Below are 17,641 nucleotides of genomic sequence, written 5' to 3'. Positions count from 1 at the left end.
CATGGCTGGAATGAAAACCTGCAGCCACACGGCCCTTTATGGATCAGTTTGGACACCCCTGCCCTAGGAGGTTAAATGAAATTTCAATATGCATATATAACTGTCATATAACAAAGCCTTTTGCCAAGTTTGGTGAAATTCCTCCATAAATTGTGAGAGCAGTTGATTTCAGAAGCACGTACACCCTCATGAAATTGTCAAAGTACAAGTTATTTAATCAAGGCTCAAAACTCTGGTAAAATTTTCACAAACGAAATGAAATCGCAATATGCATATTACCGTTATATAACACGGCGTTTTGCCAAGCTTCGAGAAATTCGTCCGAAAACTGTGAGAGGAGTTAATGTCAGAAGGCGAGCGCACCTTCATGAAATTCTCAAAGTACAAGCTTGTTAATCAAGGGCCGTAACTCTGGTAAAATGCGACCAAACTGAACAAAATAACAATATGGGTATTAACGACATATAACGATGCCTTTTGCCAAGTTTGGCGAAATTACTCCACAAATTGTGAAAGGAGTTGATTTCAGAAGGAAAACACATGGCCATGAAATTATCAAAGTATGATTTTATTAATCAAGGGCTGGAACTCTGGGAAAATATGTGACCGAATTTAACAAAATTACAATAGGCATATTACTGACATATAATAAAGAATCCTGTCAAGTTCTGTGAAATTCCTCCAAAAATTGAGAGAGGAGTTGATTTCAGAAGGTGAGCACCCTTCCAAGGACGGACAGACGGAAATCACCATGACCTAATCCCCCCCCTTCCGGCCTTTCGGCCAGCGGGGGATAAAAAGCATCAACACCACAACTCACAAAATGAATACGTGATCACTAACGTTCGCATGGACAGAGATCAGTGGAGCTAGCCTGGCTAACGCGACTTCAAAGCTCTCCGAGCTATTGGTCTGGCCAAGCTATTAAGCCAAACCGTTTCCCAGAGCCCGTGGTTGACCCGCCTCCCTGAAATGCCTCAGTTTGCTACTGGTCGAAGCCAGAAAAGGCTGTGACGAAGCTTAAACCAATCACATCACTCTTTCCTCTGACGTATGCGACGCGACGGGGCTAACTGGTAGATTAAACTCTTACCGAAGCCGGTCGGGAGCAAGGCGAAAACGTCCTTCCTTTCAATAAATACCTCCAGGGCTGCTCTTTGCTCCGTTTTCAATGAGAACTTCCCGTTGAATGCTTTCAATACAGCATCTACCGCTGTGTTAAAGGCTTGCCGCTGCTCCATGTTCGTGATGTGAATGAAGCGCTTCCGGCATAGATTCTGTAAACAATCTATGGCTTCCGGTAGCAGTTCTACTACGTCACTGCCTTGAACACGCCTCTACCCAGGGCCGTTGGAGATGCTCAAAGTTGATTGGTTCCCGATTTTTCGGGAGCTTGGAAATGCTGTAGATAGCCTGCCTGGCCAGACTAAGCTCGCAACAGGCCCTCGTGTTGCGTCACGCTTAGGATGGGCGGGCCCAGGCTACAGTGGAGCGACCAGACGACGAGGCCTGTGCTTAAATAGCGCAAGAGACGGTTAACTCCGGTGATGAGCTAGAGACAGATGTGGGTGAAAGTGATAAATTATTTCTCCTTGTCGACTTTCAATTCTTTCCAATTTGGCAGTAAGCGTTACAAATTTGTTCAGCTGCCGATTCCCATTTCCATTCGCCAGATCTCCCCGATCATACAACCTCGACAACTGGGGAAGGGAGCAAGCTAGCATGCTTCCTCTGAGATATGTGAAGCCGGCCGTCCTGATCTTTTCAAACTGCTGCGTCACAAGGCAATGCAACACACTTGGAAGAAAGGGCTATTGACCCTCTTCCACTTACATGAGCTCAGAGACGGAGAATGACTAGCATCAGTATGTTTGACAGTGTGACAATTTTGCTCCCTTCGCTTGAATACTTTTCTGTTACACCACAAGAATTTTTAAATGCAAAATTTTCACCGTTTTCATTTTTGGGGATAAACTGCGTGTGAGACACCACACATACGATCAGTGATGGGAATAACGGCGTTAGAAATAAACGGCGTTACCAACGGCGTTACTTTTTTTAGTAACGAGTAATCTAACTAATTACTTTTTACATCGTTATAACGCCGTTCCCGTTACTTACAATAAAATACTATGCGTTACTTTATTAAAGCTGTTCTCATCTGGCACGCTGCTCGTTCAGCCTTTCTTTACTCTGCTTTCGTGTGGGGCGGGGAGACGCGAGACAACGGCACAGTAAGCCAATCAGAGTAGATTTGGACAACATACGTAGGTAGGCCACGCCTACTGCACTACTGCGCGCTCTTTCAACCGGAAGACACAGCGATGGCGAGCGGTCAGCCCAGCACTGCGCTTTCACATTGGAAATACAGCCATTACTTTTCATTACTTGAAATAAAAGGCAAGAGTGTTTACGTGCAATGCACATTATGTCGAGGAACAAAGCGTTTGTCCTCGTCAGTGGCCAGTAATTAGTAACATAATTTTAATAACTACAAAAATATATTACATTTGATAGATGTCTTATCTCACATTGTACCACAAAAATATTAATATAGTGTAGATAACGTTACTAATTGGTTCTGTTAAGTGTCCATTTCAGTCATTAAACACATTTAACATTCACTTTTATTATGATTACACTAATTGAATTTGATTTTTTTTGAGGGGGAACAAAATGTAACGGAATAATTACTTTCCCTGGTAATTAGTTACTTTCATGACAAAGTAACTCCGTTACTAACTCAGTTACTTTTTGGGAAAAGTAACTAGTAACTATAACTAATTACTTTTTGAAAGTAACGTGCCCAACACTGCATACGATAATAAAGGATGCTTACTAAGGACGTGCTTCCCAGCAGCACTGGGACGAGGATTAATGTGGTACACTCCTTGCTGCAGTACTGCATTACAATTAAATGCAATAGCTTCAGATTCGAGTGAGGACATGAGAAACCTAATACAATATGCTGAGAACTGAAATCGAGACCAAGTGGTGAAATTCAATCTGTCCGAACTCGCGGATGAGGGTCGAGGACGCACGTTGAAATTCTCACGTTTAGCGGAGGTTCGCTTATATGCACTACTGAGCACAAATGCAGCACATCATTAGCATAGTGTTTACCACAAAGTGCTACGTTTTAATGATCATAATCAACACTCTATATGTTGACTTTGGATTTCTAATTATTGCATTATAATGCCACCCACCCAGTAAGACCACATGTTGCTCTTAGAGGAGAAAAAATAAATAAATAACACCCCAGGAGGCTGAATTTATGTCTGCAGAACAGAAAGTCTATTAAAATATAAATTACGTAAATCTTTCATGCCAAGTCACGCATATTGATTACCGTTTATATATTTTAAAAAACAACCAAAAACACCCTGCTCTCAATAAACACTGTCTTTCAAAAGTATTCATCCCCCTTGGTGTTTGTCCTGTTTTGTCGCATTACAAGCTGGAATTAAAAAGGATTTTTGGAGGGTTAGCACCATTTGATTTACACAACATGTCTACCACTTTAAAGGTGAATATTGTTGTTTTATTGTGACACAAACAATAATTAAGATGAAAAAACAGAAATCTGGAGTGTGCGTAGGTATTCATCCCCTTTCGTATGAAACCCCCAAATAAGAGCTGCTCCAACCAATTCACTTCATAAGTCACATAATTACTTGATTAAGATCCACCTGTGTGTGCAATCAAAGTGTCACATGATCTGTCACATGATGTCTGTATAAATCAACCTGTTCTGGAAGGACCCTGACTCTGCAACACTACTAAGCAAACAACATGAAAACCAAGGAGCTTCCAACTAGGTCAGAGACAAAGTTGTGGAGAAGTATAGATCAGGGTTGGGTTATAAAAAAAAAAAATCCCAAACTGTAAATATCCCAGGGAGCACCATTAAATCCATTATAGCAAAATGGAAGGAACATGGCACCACTACAAACCTGACAAGAGAAGGCCGCCCACCAAAACTCACAGACCGGGCAAGGAGGGCATTAATCAGAGATGCAACAAAGACACCAAAGATAACACTGAAGGAGCTGCAAAGATCCACAACGGAGATGGGAGTATCTGTCCATAGGACCACTTTAAGCCGTACACTCCACAGAGTGGGGCTTTATGGAAGAGTGGCCAGAAAAAAGCCACTGCTTAAGAAAAAAATAAGAAGGAAAAAACACTTTTGGAGTTTGCCCAACAGCATGTGGCAGACTCCCCAAACACATGGAAGAAGATTCTCTGGTCAAATGAGACGAAAACTGAACTTTTTGTCCATCATGGGAAATGCCACGTGTGGTGCAAACCCAACACCCTGAGAACACCAATCCTACAGTGAAGCATGGTGGGGGCAGTATCATGCTGTGGGGATATTTTTCATCTGCAATGACAGGAAAGCTGGTCAGGACTGAAGGAAAGATGGATGGCACTAAATACAGGGCAATCCTGGAGGAAAACCTGTTTGAGTCGGCCAGAGGTTTGAGACTGGGACAAAGGTTCACGTTCCAGCAGGACAATGACCCTAAACATACTGCTAAAGTGACACTCGAGTGGTTTAAAGGGAAAAATTTAAATGTCTTGGAATGGCCTAGTCAAAGCCCAGACCTCAATCCAATTGAGAATCTGTGGCATAACTTGAAGATTGCTGTACACCAACACAACCCATCTAACTTGAAGGAGTTGGAGCAGTTTTGCCTTGAGGAATGGGCAAAAATCCCAGTGGCTAGATGTGCTAAGCTAATAGAGACATACCCCAAGAGACTTGCAGCTGTAATTGCAGCAAAAGGTGGCTCTACAAAGTATCGACTTCGGGGGGTGAATACCTATGCACACTCCAGATTTCTGTTTTTCATCTTAATTATTGTTTGTGTCACAATAAAACAACAATTTTCCCCTTTAAAGTGATAGACATGTTGTGTAAATCAAATGGTGCTAACCCCCAAAAATCCATTTTAATTCCAGCTTGTAATGCGACAAAATAGGACAAACACCAAGGGGGATGAATACTTTTGCAAGACACTGTATGCCGTTTGTGAAATACTTTCATATATTTTTATATCATGTGGTATGTTTGTTATGAATGTTATATTCTTTTAAAAGTTAAAAAAACCCACTAAATTGCACATCAGAAAAGTGGTGTAATTGGTTAACTACAGTAATTTACTGAATTAATTATTTAATGTACGAGATGACCAGTCTTCTAATTAGTCGATGAATCCCTTTCACTCGCACACCTTTCCTGTTGTTGTTTCCGAGCGTGCCTCTCTGCCAATCTTCCCGATCAGACTCAAGAGCTTCTGCCTGACTCGATCAGTCTCAACTTCCCAGCTCTAAAAAACACCAAAACACACAAGCACATCAGTGTAGTTCTCGTACATTTCTAAACTAGGAGTTATCTACCCCATACGGACAACAACAATGAGGAAAATCCACAAAAACAAGGCATAAATAGCAAAGCACAAAATTCATACACACTTTTTGTATGAGCACAAAGAGGTGGTTCAGCTGCTCGCAGTTGAACTTGACGGCTGCTGCGGCGATGATGGTGTGGATGTTCTCTATGACGGTGGAGGACTGGCCAGACTGCAGACAGAGGAACAGATGAAAGTCTGAATGGTTTGAGTAGTAAACTACACATTATGGACAACATCTCCTGGTATTATATATAAACAGCAAGCATAAAACTAAACTTTTGTTTTCTTTTAAACATATTTCTTCTTCTTATAGTCACTCACTTGTATTTTCCAGATCTTTGAAAGCTCATCCAGAGAGAGTTTGCTGCCCAACAGCTCAATGATTCCCTTTATCCTGTCACAATACTGCGCCTGGTCAATGTTTCCTATAAGACACACACAATATGAGAGAGAGAGAGAGAGAGAGAGAGAGAGAGAGAGAGAGAGAGAGAGCACACAGAGAGAGAGAGAGAGAGAGAGAGAGAGAGCACAGACAGGGAGAGAGAGAGAGAGCACAGACAGGGAGAGAGAGAGAGAGAGAGAGCACAGACAGGGAGAGAGAGAGAGAGAGAGAGAGAGAGAGAGAGCACAGACAGGGAGAGAGAGAGCACAGACAGGGAGAGCACAGACAGGGAGAGCACAAGCACAGACAGAGAGAGAGAGAGAGAGCGCACAGAGACACAGACAGAGAGCACAGAGAGAGAGCACAGACAGAGAGAAAGAGAGAGAGAGGGACAGCACAGAGAGAGATAGCACAGACAGGGAGAGAGAGAGCACAGACAGGGAGAGCACAGACAGAGAGAGAGAGAGAGAGAGGACAGAGAGAGAGAGCACAGACAGAGAGAGAGAGGGCACAGAGACACAGACAGAGAGAGCACAGACAGAGAGAGAGAGGGAGAGCACAGAGAGAGAGAGAGAGAGAGAGAGAGAGAGAGCACGAGCACAGACAGAGAGCGAGCACAGACAGGGAGAGCACACACACAGAGAGAGCGAGAGAGAGAGCGAGAGAGAGCACGAGCACAGACAGAGAGAGAGAGAGAGAGAGAACACAGACAGGGAGAGCACACACACAGAGAGAGAGAGAGAGAGAGAGAGAGAGAGAGAGAGCACGAGCACAGACAGAGAGAGAGAGAGAGAGCACAGACAGGGAGAGCACACACACAGAGAGAGCGAGAGAGAGAGAGAGAGAGAGAGCGCACAGACAGAGAGAGCACAGAGACACAGACAGAGAGAGCACAGACAGAGAGAGAGAGCACAGAGAAAGAGCACAGAGTGCAAGGGCAGACAGACAGAGAGAGAGGAGAGCAGACAGAGAGAAGAGCACAGAGAGCACACAAGAGCAGACAGAGAGAGAGAGAGAGAGAGAGAGAGAGATATGGAGAGTTAAAATAATCCACCATGCTTTTCTCTACTGATGCTGGCGCCTCTAACACTTGAGGTGCTTTTCACATACACTGTCTGAATCGAACCCTCATGTGTTTTCCCTTTTGATGCGCTTCTTTTACAAAGCTCGATCGTAGCAAACAGTCAAAAGAAAATGCTGTTTTTTTTGTAAACCCACAGCCAACACACACACACACACACACACACACACACACACACACACACACACACACAAGGTTGAATTCAGAAAACAAACTGTTTTTCACAGTGCACCCTTTTGAGCTGTCCCGAGCCTGCCTCCCGTCTCCTCATCTCCTGTGGAACCTGAGGGAGCGTCACGCTTACCTTCCCCATCACTGGAGCTTTACAAGTACATTTGCAGACACATGGACTGCAGATTAGATGCAATCGGACACCAAAGCAAACCAAATAGCAAACGACCCCAAAGTATCCATTTCGCTCTGGTTTTATAACGCTACAGAATAAAACGCTTTTTGAAAGTGCTTGGCTTGTGCGATATCGATTTTTCCCTGCTCACCGTTTTCCATTTCAAAATCTTGTGATAAACTAGTGAATCGTCCAGAACCACGACAGAAGGAAGAAAGCATTCCCACCATTTCAGTTGGAAGGACAGTAGAGGAGGCGTAATAATATTACCAGCTGTGCAATTGGCAACTCGGGCGATCGCGACTCAGCTGGACGGTGGAGGATTTTTACTTCTGCAGTAAACAGTTTAAAAAAAACAAACATATAACATTAGATTTCAATAAAATCCTTTTAGAAATCAGTTGTCGAATGTCCACATGGCTGACGTTTTCTCTGTTGATGCTGCTCAGGTCTGCCACTTCACCAGAGGCTTATTTAATATTCTTAGATCAAAATCTTCGTGTTTTCGGTTCCTAATGTTTTTTTTGTGATATAGCTTTTTAATACCGTAAACTGATGTTAAATACATCCTAATAGGATTTATACATTCATGAACTTGCACCACTCTCCATTTACCCTGACACAAAGCGAGAGCGGCCGTGCAAACGGCTCCATGTGTGACGAGAGGGAGCTGTTAATACTGGAGAGTTAAAAACACCTGCGCAAATCGTTTCTCGTTTACTTGAGAAGAAAAAGACTGCTCTTATGGTGTGTTTTTGAGTAAATCGCTTGCACTTGTGTACTCTGCTGCTTTTGGAGAGCTCTCACTCATTATACGCAACAGCTGGCAGCTCTGGTAATAGAATGCAATACAATTGAGCAACATCACACTCGAGGTCGTGCTGTTGAACCGAACATCAGTGATTAGCGACGCATCCCGAATCACAGCTGTGCTCATCTACAGTACAACAACACGGCCTCGAGTGCGACAGTGCTTTTACACAACGGTTCTATAAACAAGAAATTAACACTGAGTGAGTGACATTTCGGACACAATATGGCCAAATATCCCGTTTGTTTATTTTTCACTGCAAGTAGAAATAGATCCCAAAGAAGCCACGGTCACTTTATAGCAGGCTTGGAGGACTTGAGTCCGACTCATTAAAGGGCATATTCTGGCATAAAGTGTTAAAGGGCATATTCTGGACCAATTTCGTTTTTTTTTTATGAAAGTACGTCCCTTTACACACTCATCCAGAAGGGTAATTTTGCACAAGGCCATCTGTCTACAGCAGAAAAAAATAAAATAACAAAACGCGTCTGGAAAAATCCCAAGGGAGTCTGGAGCCAGATTCGTGACGTTATCTGCGGAAGCGCCAGCAGGCTGCGCGAGCTTTGCACGGTTTCAGTGCACAGCCTGTGTAGACCAAGCGCTCCCATTTCTCTCTCATTGTCCAGTCTTTTGGGAAACGATGAGTACTAATCCCATCAAGATTGGTGTTGCTACACCCTCCTACGATACGTCTGTTAACCGTTTTAATAATTACGCGATAACGTTGAAGAAATTTGCAGAAAACCACCAGGTCGTTTTCTCATAAACAAACCAGCGCTGACGTAGGATTCAGAGGGAGGCGTCCCGCACGCGACGTCACGAAAATCGATGTTTCCCGGGAAATCCAAACGCCAAGTTTTTTCAGAGGTGGACCAATTCGCCTCAAATGGCTTGATTTCAACTGAATTTTTCTGGTATTGCACAAGGTAAAAAAAAAAATTGCACAAAATGCAAAATGTGACAGATATTTGACCAAAGTTTAATATCAAACAGGAGAATTACATTGATCTCGCTCCTGAATTTACTCGTGATATGCACTTTAAAGACTCGTGACTTGACTTGGACTTGAGCATGTTTTTTTTGGAACATGCCAAAATAATTTGGCATAAAATATTTATATTTACATACATTTTTACGCTAATTTTGTGCAAGAGAATGCACATTCACCTGTTCATACGTCATGTTCAGGAACAAACTAACGTTAACGGCGCTAAAATGCCTGGAGAGACGCCCCTAGGATTGTCAGCTTTGCTTAGACAGACTTCTCATGCAGTGGTGGGGAAAAAATTTTTTAAAAATGCACTGCTATGTGGTCCATATGTAGAAAAACTATCGAGGAGACGACGGGGACAACCTCGAACTTCAATTGTCATTTGGCAAGACTCCACCCAGAGAAGGAAGTGACACGCTATGTTCATTGCTCTGTTGATAGCGGGGCTTGCTGACTGATGAACTAGCGAGTGTTAACCCTCTCTCTCATGTTATTCGCCCTGTTGATAGTGGGCGGGGCTTGTGCCAGACTCGACTTGGATCAATAGTGGACTCGAGTCGGAATTTTCTTTAATGACTTTGACTTGTACAGTGGGGACTCGAGACTGGACTTGGACTCGAGGTTTAGTGACTCGACGACAACACTGCTTGATAGCACGTCGGCTATCTTGCTAGTCACCTCACAATGATGTGTATATTCCTGTTAAAGGTGCTTCTGATAGAATTGGCGTCCCTTTTTCCTTTTCATCTTCCTCATTTGCCGTGTCAGCTGATGTCGCTAAAATTACTGTCGTAACCATGTCAAACTAGGAAGTGGAATTGCACTTGCAGGATGTAGATGAGTGGCATGACGCACGCACACAAACTTTCCAGTGCCGTTATGCGAAATACCAGCACTTTTGGAACGCTGCTTGACCAATCAAATTAGTGGACTGGAACCAACTGTAGTATCATCAGAAATAATCAGTGGCTAATATATATCACATCACATCACATCGGGGGGGGGGGATGATATCCATCACACACATGCATACAGACTGCCTTTATTCATCTACACTCTTCTAGACTTGACTTTTCTAGGTCCAAGTGTTAATGCATGAAAATACTGTAGCATGGACAGTTTAAAAAAAATAAAATAAAATAAAAAACTCGAAACTCAAACCATTTAGGAAGAGTTGTGCTTACGAGCCTGTCATCAGATATTGCCATATGTAAGGGAATACGTTGAATAATCTCCCCTTTGAAACATCGGGCCGGGATTATTTCCTGGCCCGCTACGGAGTAAGTGAAGCGAAGTATTGTAATCAGTGCGGCTTGTTCGTTTGTCTGTCTGTTAACAATCCAGCGTCCAGATGGTGGCACCGATTGACTTCAAATTTTCAGGGTAGGTGGGCAATGGTCCGTAGATTACCTGATTACATTTTGGGCATAATCAGGTCAAAGTGAAGGTCGCCGGAAAGGTCAACCTTTCGGTCAAAATAACATTTTCCATTCTAACTCAAAAACAGTTGCCGATAGACAGATGTTTACTATTATGAGCAGTGATGGGAATAACGGCGTTAGAAATAAACGGCGTTACTAACGGCGTTACTTTTTTTAGTAACGAGTAATCTAACTAATTACTTTTTACATCGTTATAACGCCGTTCCCGTTACTTACAATAAAATACTATGTGTTACTTTATTAAAGCTGTTCTCATCTGGCACGCTGCTCGTTCAGCCTTTCTTTACTCTGCTTTCGTGTGGGGCGGGGAGACGCGAGACAACGGCACAGTAAGCCAATCAGAGTAGATTTGGACAACATACGTAGGTAGGCCACGCCTACTGCACTACTGTGCGCTCTTTCAATCAGAAGAGCCAGCGATGGCGAGCGGTCAGCCCAGCACTGCGCTTTCACACTGGAAATACAGCCAGGACTTTTCATTACTTGAAATAAAAGGCAAGAGTGTTTACGTGCAATGCACATTATGTCGAGGAACAAAGCGTTTGTCCTCGTCAGTGGCCAGTAATTAGTAACATAATTTTAATAACTACAAAAATATATTACATTTGATAGATGTCTTATCTCACATTGTCCCACAAAAATATTATTATAGTGTAGATAACATTACTAATTGGTTCTGTTAAGTGTCCATTTCAGTCATTAAACACATTTAACATTCACTTTTATTATGATTACACTAATTGAATTTGATTTTTTTGAGGGGGAACAAAATGTAACGGAATAATTACTTTCCCTGGTAATTAGTTACTTTTATGACAAAGTAACTCCGTTACTAACTCAGTTACTTTTTGGGAAAAGTAACTAGTAACTATAACTAATTACTTTTTGAAAGTAACGTGCCCAACACTGATTATGAGCATATAGGAACTCCCATATGGCCTTTCATTTGGCACCGTTATCTCTGACCTCGAGTGACCCTGAAAGGTCAAACTCAAGGTCACGGATTTTCAGAGGGCTGTAACTTGAAAGCGGTTGATGGTCGACAGATATTTACCGTTATCAACTTATAGGAAGTGCCATATGGGCTTTCATTTGGCACCATGACCTTTGGCCTTGAGTGACCTTGAAAGGTCAAACTGAAGGTCATGGGTTTTCAAAGGGCTGTAACTTGAAAATGCTTCATGATAGCCAGATAGTTACCATTATCAACATATAAGAAGTCCCATATGGGCTTTCATTTGGCACCAATGACCTTGAATGACTCTGAAATGTCAAACTCAAGGTCACAGATTTTCATAAGATTATAACCTGGCAGCTGATGACTGAGAAATATTACCGTTATCAACATATAGGTAGAAAATAAAAGTGCTGCCGGGCGAGGTTTGTTTTGCCTGGCAACACTTGTTTTCCTTCATGCACATCTTCAGGTGGTAAACTGCAACCGTGCAAAGTTTCATCAAAATCCATCAAACCGTTTAAGGAGGAGTTGCGCTTACAAGACACATGGACAGACAGGGTGATTCCTATATACCCCCCAAAACTTTCTTTGCAGGGGGTATTAAAAGTAACTCTTTAAAATTAATCATGAAAACTATAATTATACAAATTCATCATAATTGTGAAACCCCACGTGCTGTCTTTCAGTTTTGTGAAGCTTCTTGATCTAAACATGAATTCTTGCTCTTGTTTTCTTCGAGACCTTTTCTCTCAACACTTCATCCCAGCCTTTGTTTTAACGGATGAACATTGTGGATTATTTATTGATGCATCATTTCATGATTTGTTTAACCAGGGTTTCCCAACCTTTCTTGAGCCACGGCACATATTTTACATTTGAAAAATCCCACAGCACACCACCAAACAAAAATATCACAAAAGTGTGTGTGTGTATACATTTTTATATATATATATATATATATATATATATATATATATATATATATATATATAAATAAATAAATGATAATCTAGTCTCAATTTACTCACAATTTCCTTAGTGTGAAACCTGGGCCTGTTTAGTTGAACACAAAGCTGATATACTCGTAGGAATTGAAGAAAGACACACACGAAGATCTTCAACAGCTCTGAGTCACTCTCCTTTTTTAGTTTTTACAGCAGTCATGCTTGAAAAGCCCAGCTCGCATAGATAGGTTGTGGAAAATCACCTTTTTTGCTTTCTTCTGACCTCTACTCATACTAGGGCCTTCATCTGGGTCAGAATTCTCTCCAGGGCCCAGTTTGGATTGTGTACTTTTTCAAATATTCATCCATCGCTATCACCGCTGTCACACCCAAAGCATTACTAATTCTATTGTTTGAATGGCAACAGGTAGATACACAGGTTAATTAGCTACCTGCTGCCATCTATTGGAAGAGTATTTAATTGTTCTGCCGGTCACTATACGTCGCTGGCATAGATGAACGAAGACAAATTATTTGCAGTAAATAAATAATTTTCGGAACAATTAAGTGAAATTGGATAATGTCCCACGGTACACCTGATGATCTCTCACGGCACACTAATGTGCCACGGCACAGTGGTTGGGAATCACTGCCCTAGACTCCTATATCCTACCCCCAATACTGTTATGATGCAGAAGTATGCCATGACATGAACAGAAAATGAAACAAAAATGCATGAAGGGTAAAAACAGAAAGCAAAAGTTGCCAAAGCACGGTTACAGAGAATGAAAACAAAATGAACGTGGCAAGCACTAAATAAAAAGAGAAAGAGGACACAAATGTGAACGTCAACAGCAGACAAATGTGAAAGAGAGAGAAGGGGGGAGTGGGCAAGCTGAGAAGCAAGGGGATCTGTAGAGGATGAGAGACAGAGAAAGAGTAGACGGAGTAAGAGGGGAAAATAAAGAGTGGGAGTCGAGCTAAAGGGAAGGTGATTTCAAGCAGGAAATAACAATGAAAGAGTAGTGTGGTGTCCGTCTGCTCAGTAAACAGGACAACACACACACACACACACCTCTCAGCATGAGGAATTAATAAGTTACCAGTTATTCACACCCCCTCCTTTTTAACCGTTACTGTTATTCATGTCTGTTTATTTTCACTCTTTTGAGCATTTTTTTTTTTTAAACATCACCTCCAGTCGTCTGTACAGAGCGTGTACAGTAGCTCTTTCTTCTCTGATGATGATGTAACGGTGCCGATGCATCATGGACATTTGGGCAGCCAGTATCTGATTACAAACTGAATTGATTAGGTTTACTGTACGTCCATTTCACTACAGCGTGCAGCTATCCACAAGCACATTTCTATTGAGAAAAGAAAGAGAAAAGCGCACTGAGCTAGCAAGATCAGACAGCTTTAAGCAGACCGGCTGCATTTACTTCCATCTTTAGGGGTGTTCACACGGCAACTTTTACTCCGGTGTAGCACCGGGGCTGCCCCGGTAGAGCATTCACACGGTACCAAGTTATACCGGTGTCGCCCCTGAAAGCTGCTTAAACCGGTGCAAATCTAACCCTGCTCGGGAGGTGGTTTAAGAAATTTACTCCGGAGTAAATGCTAGTTTGCGGGGCAGCACCGATATAAAACGGGACGTCTGAACGCTACAGGGGTAGACTCGCTACACGTAAGGAGAGTTGATTACATACAGGCATTGCATAATTTGCATCCTGGTATTTTGCGCTTCCAAAATTGTGAATATCAACAACAACAGAACTGCGTGTCATCATCCACGTTGTTTTCCCGGCGCTTGGTGATGCCATGACAACCGTCCATGAACGACACGAAGTCGTCGATTTGTTGCCGAATGAATTGTAGAATGCGTTGTTTTCGTGCTCTCTTGTACTTGCACAACCTTTCCTTTCTCTCTTTTACCCTTTTACGGTGTCTGATAGACCACAACGTAGAAAGTTTGTCTGGAGAAGTATAAACCAGGGTTTTTCGATATATTAATCACAAACAAGGCGGGAAAAGGAAGTACATTTTCACGCATGCGCATATTTCATTTCCGCATTATTACTATCGTATAGCACAGTCGCAAAAACTGCCGTGTGAACGCAAGTGGGGCTGCACCGGTGCTAACACGCTTCTCTCTAGTAAGCAGGTTTGTGACGTGTGAACGCTCCACAAAATTGACACCGGTGTGAGATATATCGCAACAAAATACATCGGTGCAGCATCGATGCAAATATGTGCCGTGTGAACACCCCTTTTGTTAAACTGGATCATTTGGTGATCATTTGGCAGAGACGATCAAGGCATGGATACGAAGTAAGCAAAACAAAACCAATTCCTAATTATTTTGGTGAAACAGATTAACAGTTACGGTCAAAACTGATCACGGTCAGGGTTCCCACTCAAAACGACTTTACACACAGTGTGATTTGTCGTACGGTAGCAATTTTTTCAGCCGAAAATATATTTTTTGAACGACTATAACTGAACACTTTCACATCAAAGGCAAATGCTCATGTGTGAAAAGTGACTTATTTTGGTGACAGCTTCAAGTTTTCTAATATTTTGTCCGTGAAAGGAACGTATTCAACTGCTGCAGGCTTGGTGGAGTGTCTCATTCAGTTTGGCTGCATTTGAATACACACACCTCTATACTATTAGTATACAAAAAGCACTATGTAGGGTGTCTGGACACTCAGTAAGCATTTAATAGTCAAACTGTACCCTTTGTGTCTCAAAACCCAGTGTTAGTTGACAAGGGAAACAAAAAATGATAAAAGATAACGACTTTAAAGATAATATCTGGGGGGGAACAAGCTCAACTGTTAGCTCACTTACTTAGCTCACTTAGGCTACGTTTACATTAGACCGTATCTGTCTCGTTTTCTTCGCGGATGCACTGTCCGTTTACATTAAACCGCCTGGAAACGCCACGAAACGGGAATCCGCGAGCGTCCACGTATTCAGTCCAGATCGTGTCAGCTCCAGTGCTGTGTAAACATTGAGAATACGCGGATACGCTGAGCTGAGCTCTAGCTGGCATCTCATTGGACAACGTCACTGTGACATCCACCTTCCTGATTCGCTGGCGTTGGTCATGTGACGCGACTGCTGAAAAACGGCGCGGACTTCCGCCTTGTATCACCTTTCATTAAAGAGTATAAAAGTATGAAAACACTGCAAATACTGATGCAAATACTGCCCATTGTGTAGTTATGATTGTCTTTAGGCTTGCCATCCTTCCACTTGCAAGTAGTAAGTGATATGCGCTGGGATCACACACACAGCGGCTCAGTCCCGAATCGTGGCTTGTGCACTTCACTCGCGCGCTCTGTGAGCTGCGCAGGGCCAGAGTGCGCACCCTCCAGAGGGCACTCGCTGTTCAGGGCGGAGTGATTTGGAGCGCAGGATGCCTGCGGAGCCGAGCGTATCCATGTATTGGCGTTGCTGTGTGCACGCAAATCGTGTATTGGTGTTGCTGTGTGCACACTAATCGTTTTAAAAACGTTAATCTGATGATCCGCTGATACGGTCTAAAGTAAACATGGGCTTACTTAGCTCACTTACGTATCCCCCCCGCCCCCGCTCTCGCTGATATCAGAATGCAAGCGATCGAAGGAATAGGACACTTATTATGAATGCTGACGTCAACAAATAATGAACCCTGAAACAAGTAAGTAAAGAGCAGTATTCTCTCCAGGGATTTCAAACAGCATCCTGGTAAACTGTCGTTTTGCTTCTTGAAACAGCGTCAAAATCCATGCTAGATGCTTCGTAAATACATTCAGTCAGTAAACAGGACGTCGATGTGGGACAGTCCTGAAAACGGTATGCATGGTATCGAACCCCAAGCTGAAGCTCGGTACCAAATATCAACCAGTTGTGATTTGTAGTTGCTGAGAAAAAAAAGGGTTGGGAAAATTTTGTAAATCCACCCTATATGGTTCGTAAATACATTCAGTTGGTAAACAGGAAGTCAATGTGGGACAGACCAGAAACCGGTAGACATGGTATAGAACCCTAAGCTGAAGTTTGGTGCCAAGTGGCTATGATTTGTAGTTGCTGAGAAAAAGGGTGTTTCGGACAGACGGCGATACGGACAAATGGACAGAGGTAAACCAGTACAAGCCCCTCCTTCGGAGCAGGGGTATTTAAAAAAAAAAAAAAAAAGTGAGGTGTTCAACAACAAAAACAGTGGGTGTACAGTCAGTAGGTCAGTAACCTACTTTGTGATGTGGTGAAGCTTACTATCAGTCTCAGTCAGTGCGTTTACATGCACATAGAGAAAATCGAATTTCTGCCGTTGCTCGACTGAAATCGAAGTTCTAAATGCCATGGAAACACCTTAGCTCGGCTGAAATTGAACCGAACTTGATTCCTCGCAATCGAGCTACGCGACCTAGATTATGCGATTGTAGCCGAGCTACTTAGTGCATGTAAACCCTATCGAGCTACGTAGTCGAGCTACTTACTTCCCTTCCGGAAGTGACGAGGGACGAGACCACAAGAGGGAAACACAACAGCCTCGGTCGGCATGACAACAGTAGTAGTAGCGAGCAGCAGAAGAGGTCAGGAGGAACAAGGAGACAAAAAAACAAAAAACAATTGAACTTTTTGTGTGTTTATTAAGACACAAGTTAAATTGTAAGCAAAAAACGGACTTTAGAAAAATATACAATTGTGCAAAATAAGTTGTCTTACAAAACAGTGGTCTGCGCAGGACAGTTTGTAGCCAACAGGTGGCAATGACATGTGGTGTGAATGTAAAGTGGAAATCACTCCTCTTCTTCATGACGACAACCGGAAGTGTACCAACACGATGGGGTGTGTAGCGCCACCTGTGGCTCGGGTGCACAATGTACCTCACACAATAGCTCGATTTCCTTGTGTGCATGTAGGATTGGATTTCTCTGGCACCCCTGCTGGGACCCTTAGCTCGATTACCGACAGTAGCTCGATTTGGATGTGCATGTAAACGCACTGAGTGAAACTCTCCGCCCTGTCACCTACTTCTCAGGATAGGCTGACCCCAAAATGTTCCGTTTTCCCCTTTTTTTGTGAGAGAATAAGCACCAGGATCATTACTTGTTAACTCCATCATAACATGACTATGTCAGCATTCCACAAAAACAAACTTATGTCTCGTTTATTGAGAATATTAACGCTGCTTTTAAATACGTCAATCGTTTGTTTGTTTTTTGCAGTTTATCTCCGTCGCACTGTGTGTGTAAAGACCTTATGTCAAATGCAG

The 17,641-nt window shown here is 42.7% G+C and overlaps 1 protein-coding gene across 3 annotated transcripts in view; it reads right to left on the bottom strand.

Annotated features, from left to right (window-relative positions):
* usp24 (ubiquitin specific peptidase 24) overlaps positions 1–17,641 on the bottom strand; it is a 278,284-nt gene that overhangs the window by 116,836 nt on the left and 143,807 nt on the right. For all 3 annotated transcript variants that reach the window (XM_060917596.1, XM_060917597.1, XM_060917598.1), the window contains exons 12-14: positions 5,742–5,845; positions 5,482–5,589; positions 5,241–5,336 (exon numbers count right to left, since the gene is read on the bottom strand). In XM_060917596.1, the coding sequence (XP_060773579.1) occupies positions 5,241–5,336; positions 5,482–5,589; positions 5,742–5,845 (308 nt within the window). The remainder of the gene's footprint in view (positions 1–5,240; positions 5,337–5,481; positions 5,590–5,741; positions 5,846–17,641) is intronic.

The sequence above is a fragment of the Neoarius graeffei genome, chromosome 3 (assembly GCF_027579695.1).
Source record: "Neoarius graeffei isolate fNeoGra1 chromosome 3, fNeoGra1.pri, whole genome shotgun sequence".
NCBI classification, from domain to species: Eukaryota; Metazoa; Chordata; class Actinopteri; order Siluriformes; family Ariidae; genus Neoarius; species Neoarius graeffei.
Note: the sequence above shows the minus strand (reverse complement) of the source record. Positions and strands in the feature narration are given on the sequence as shown.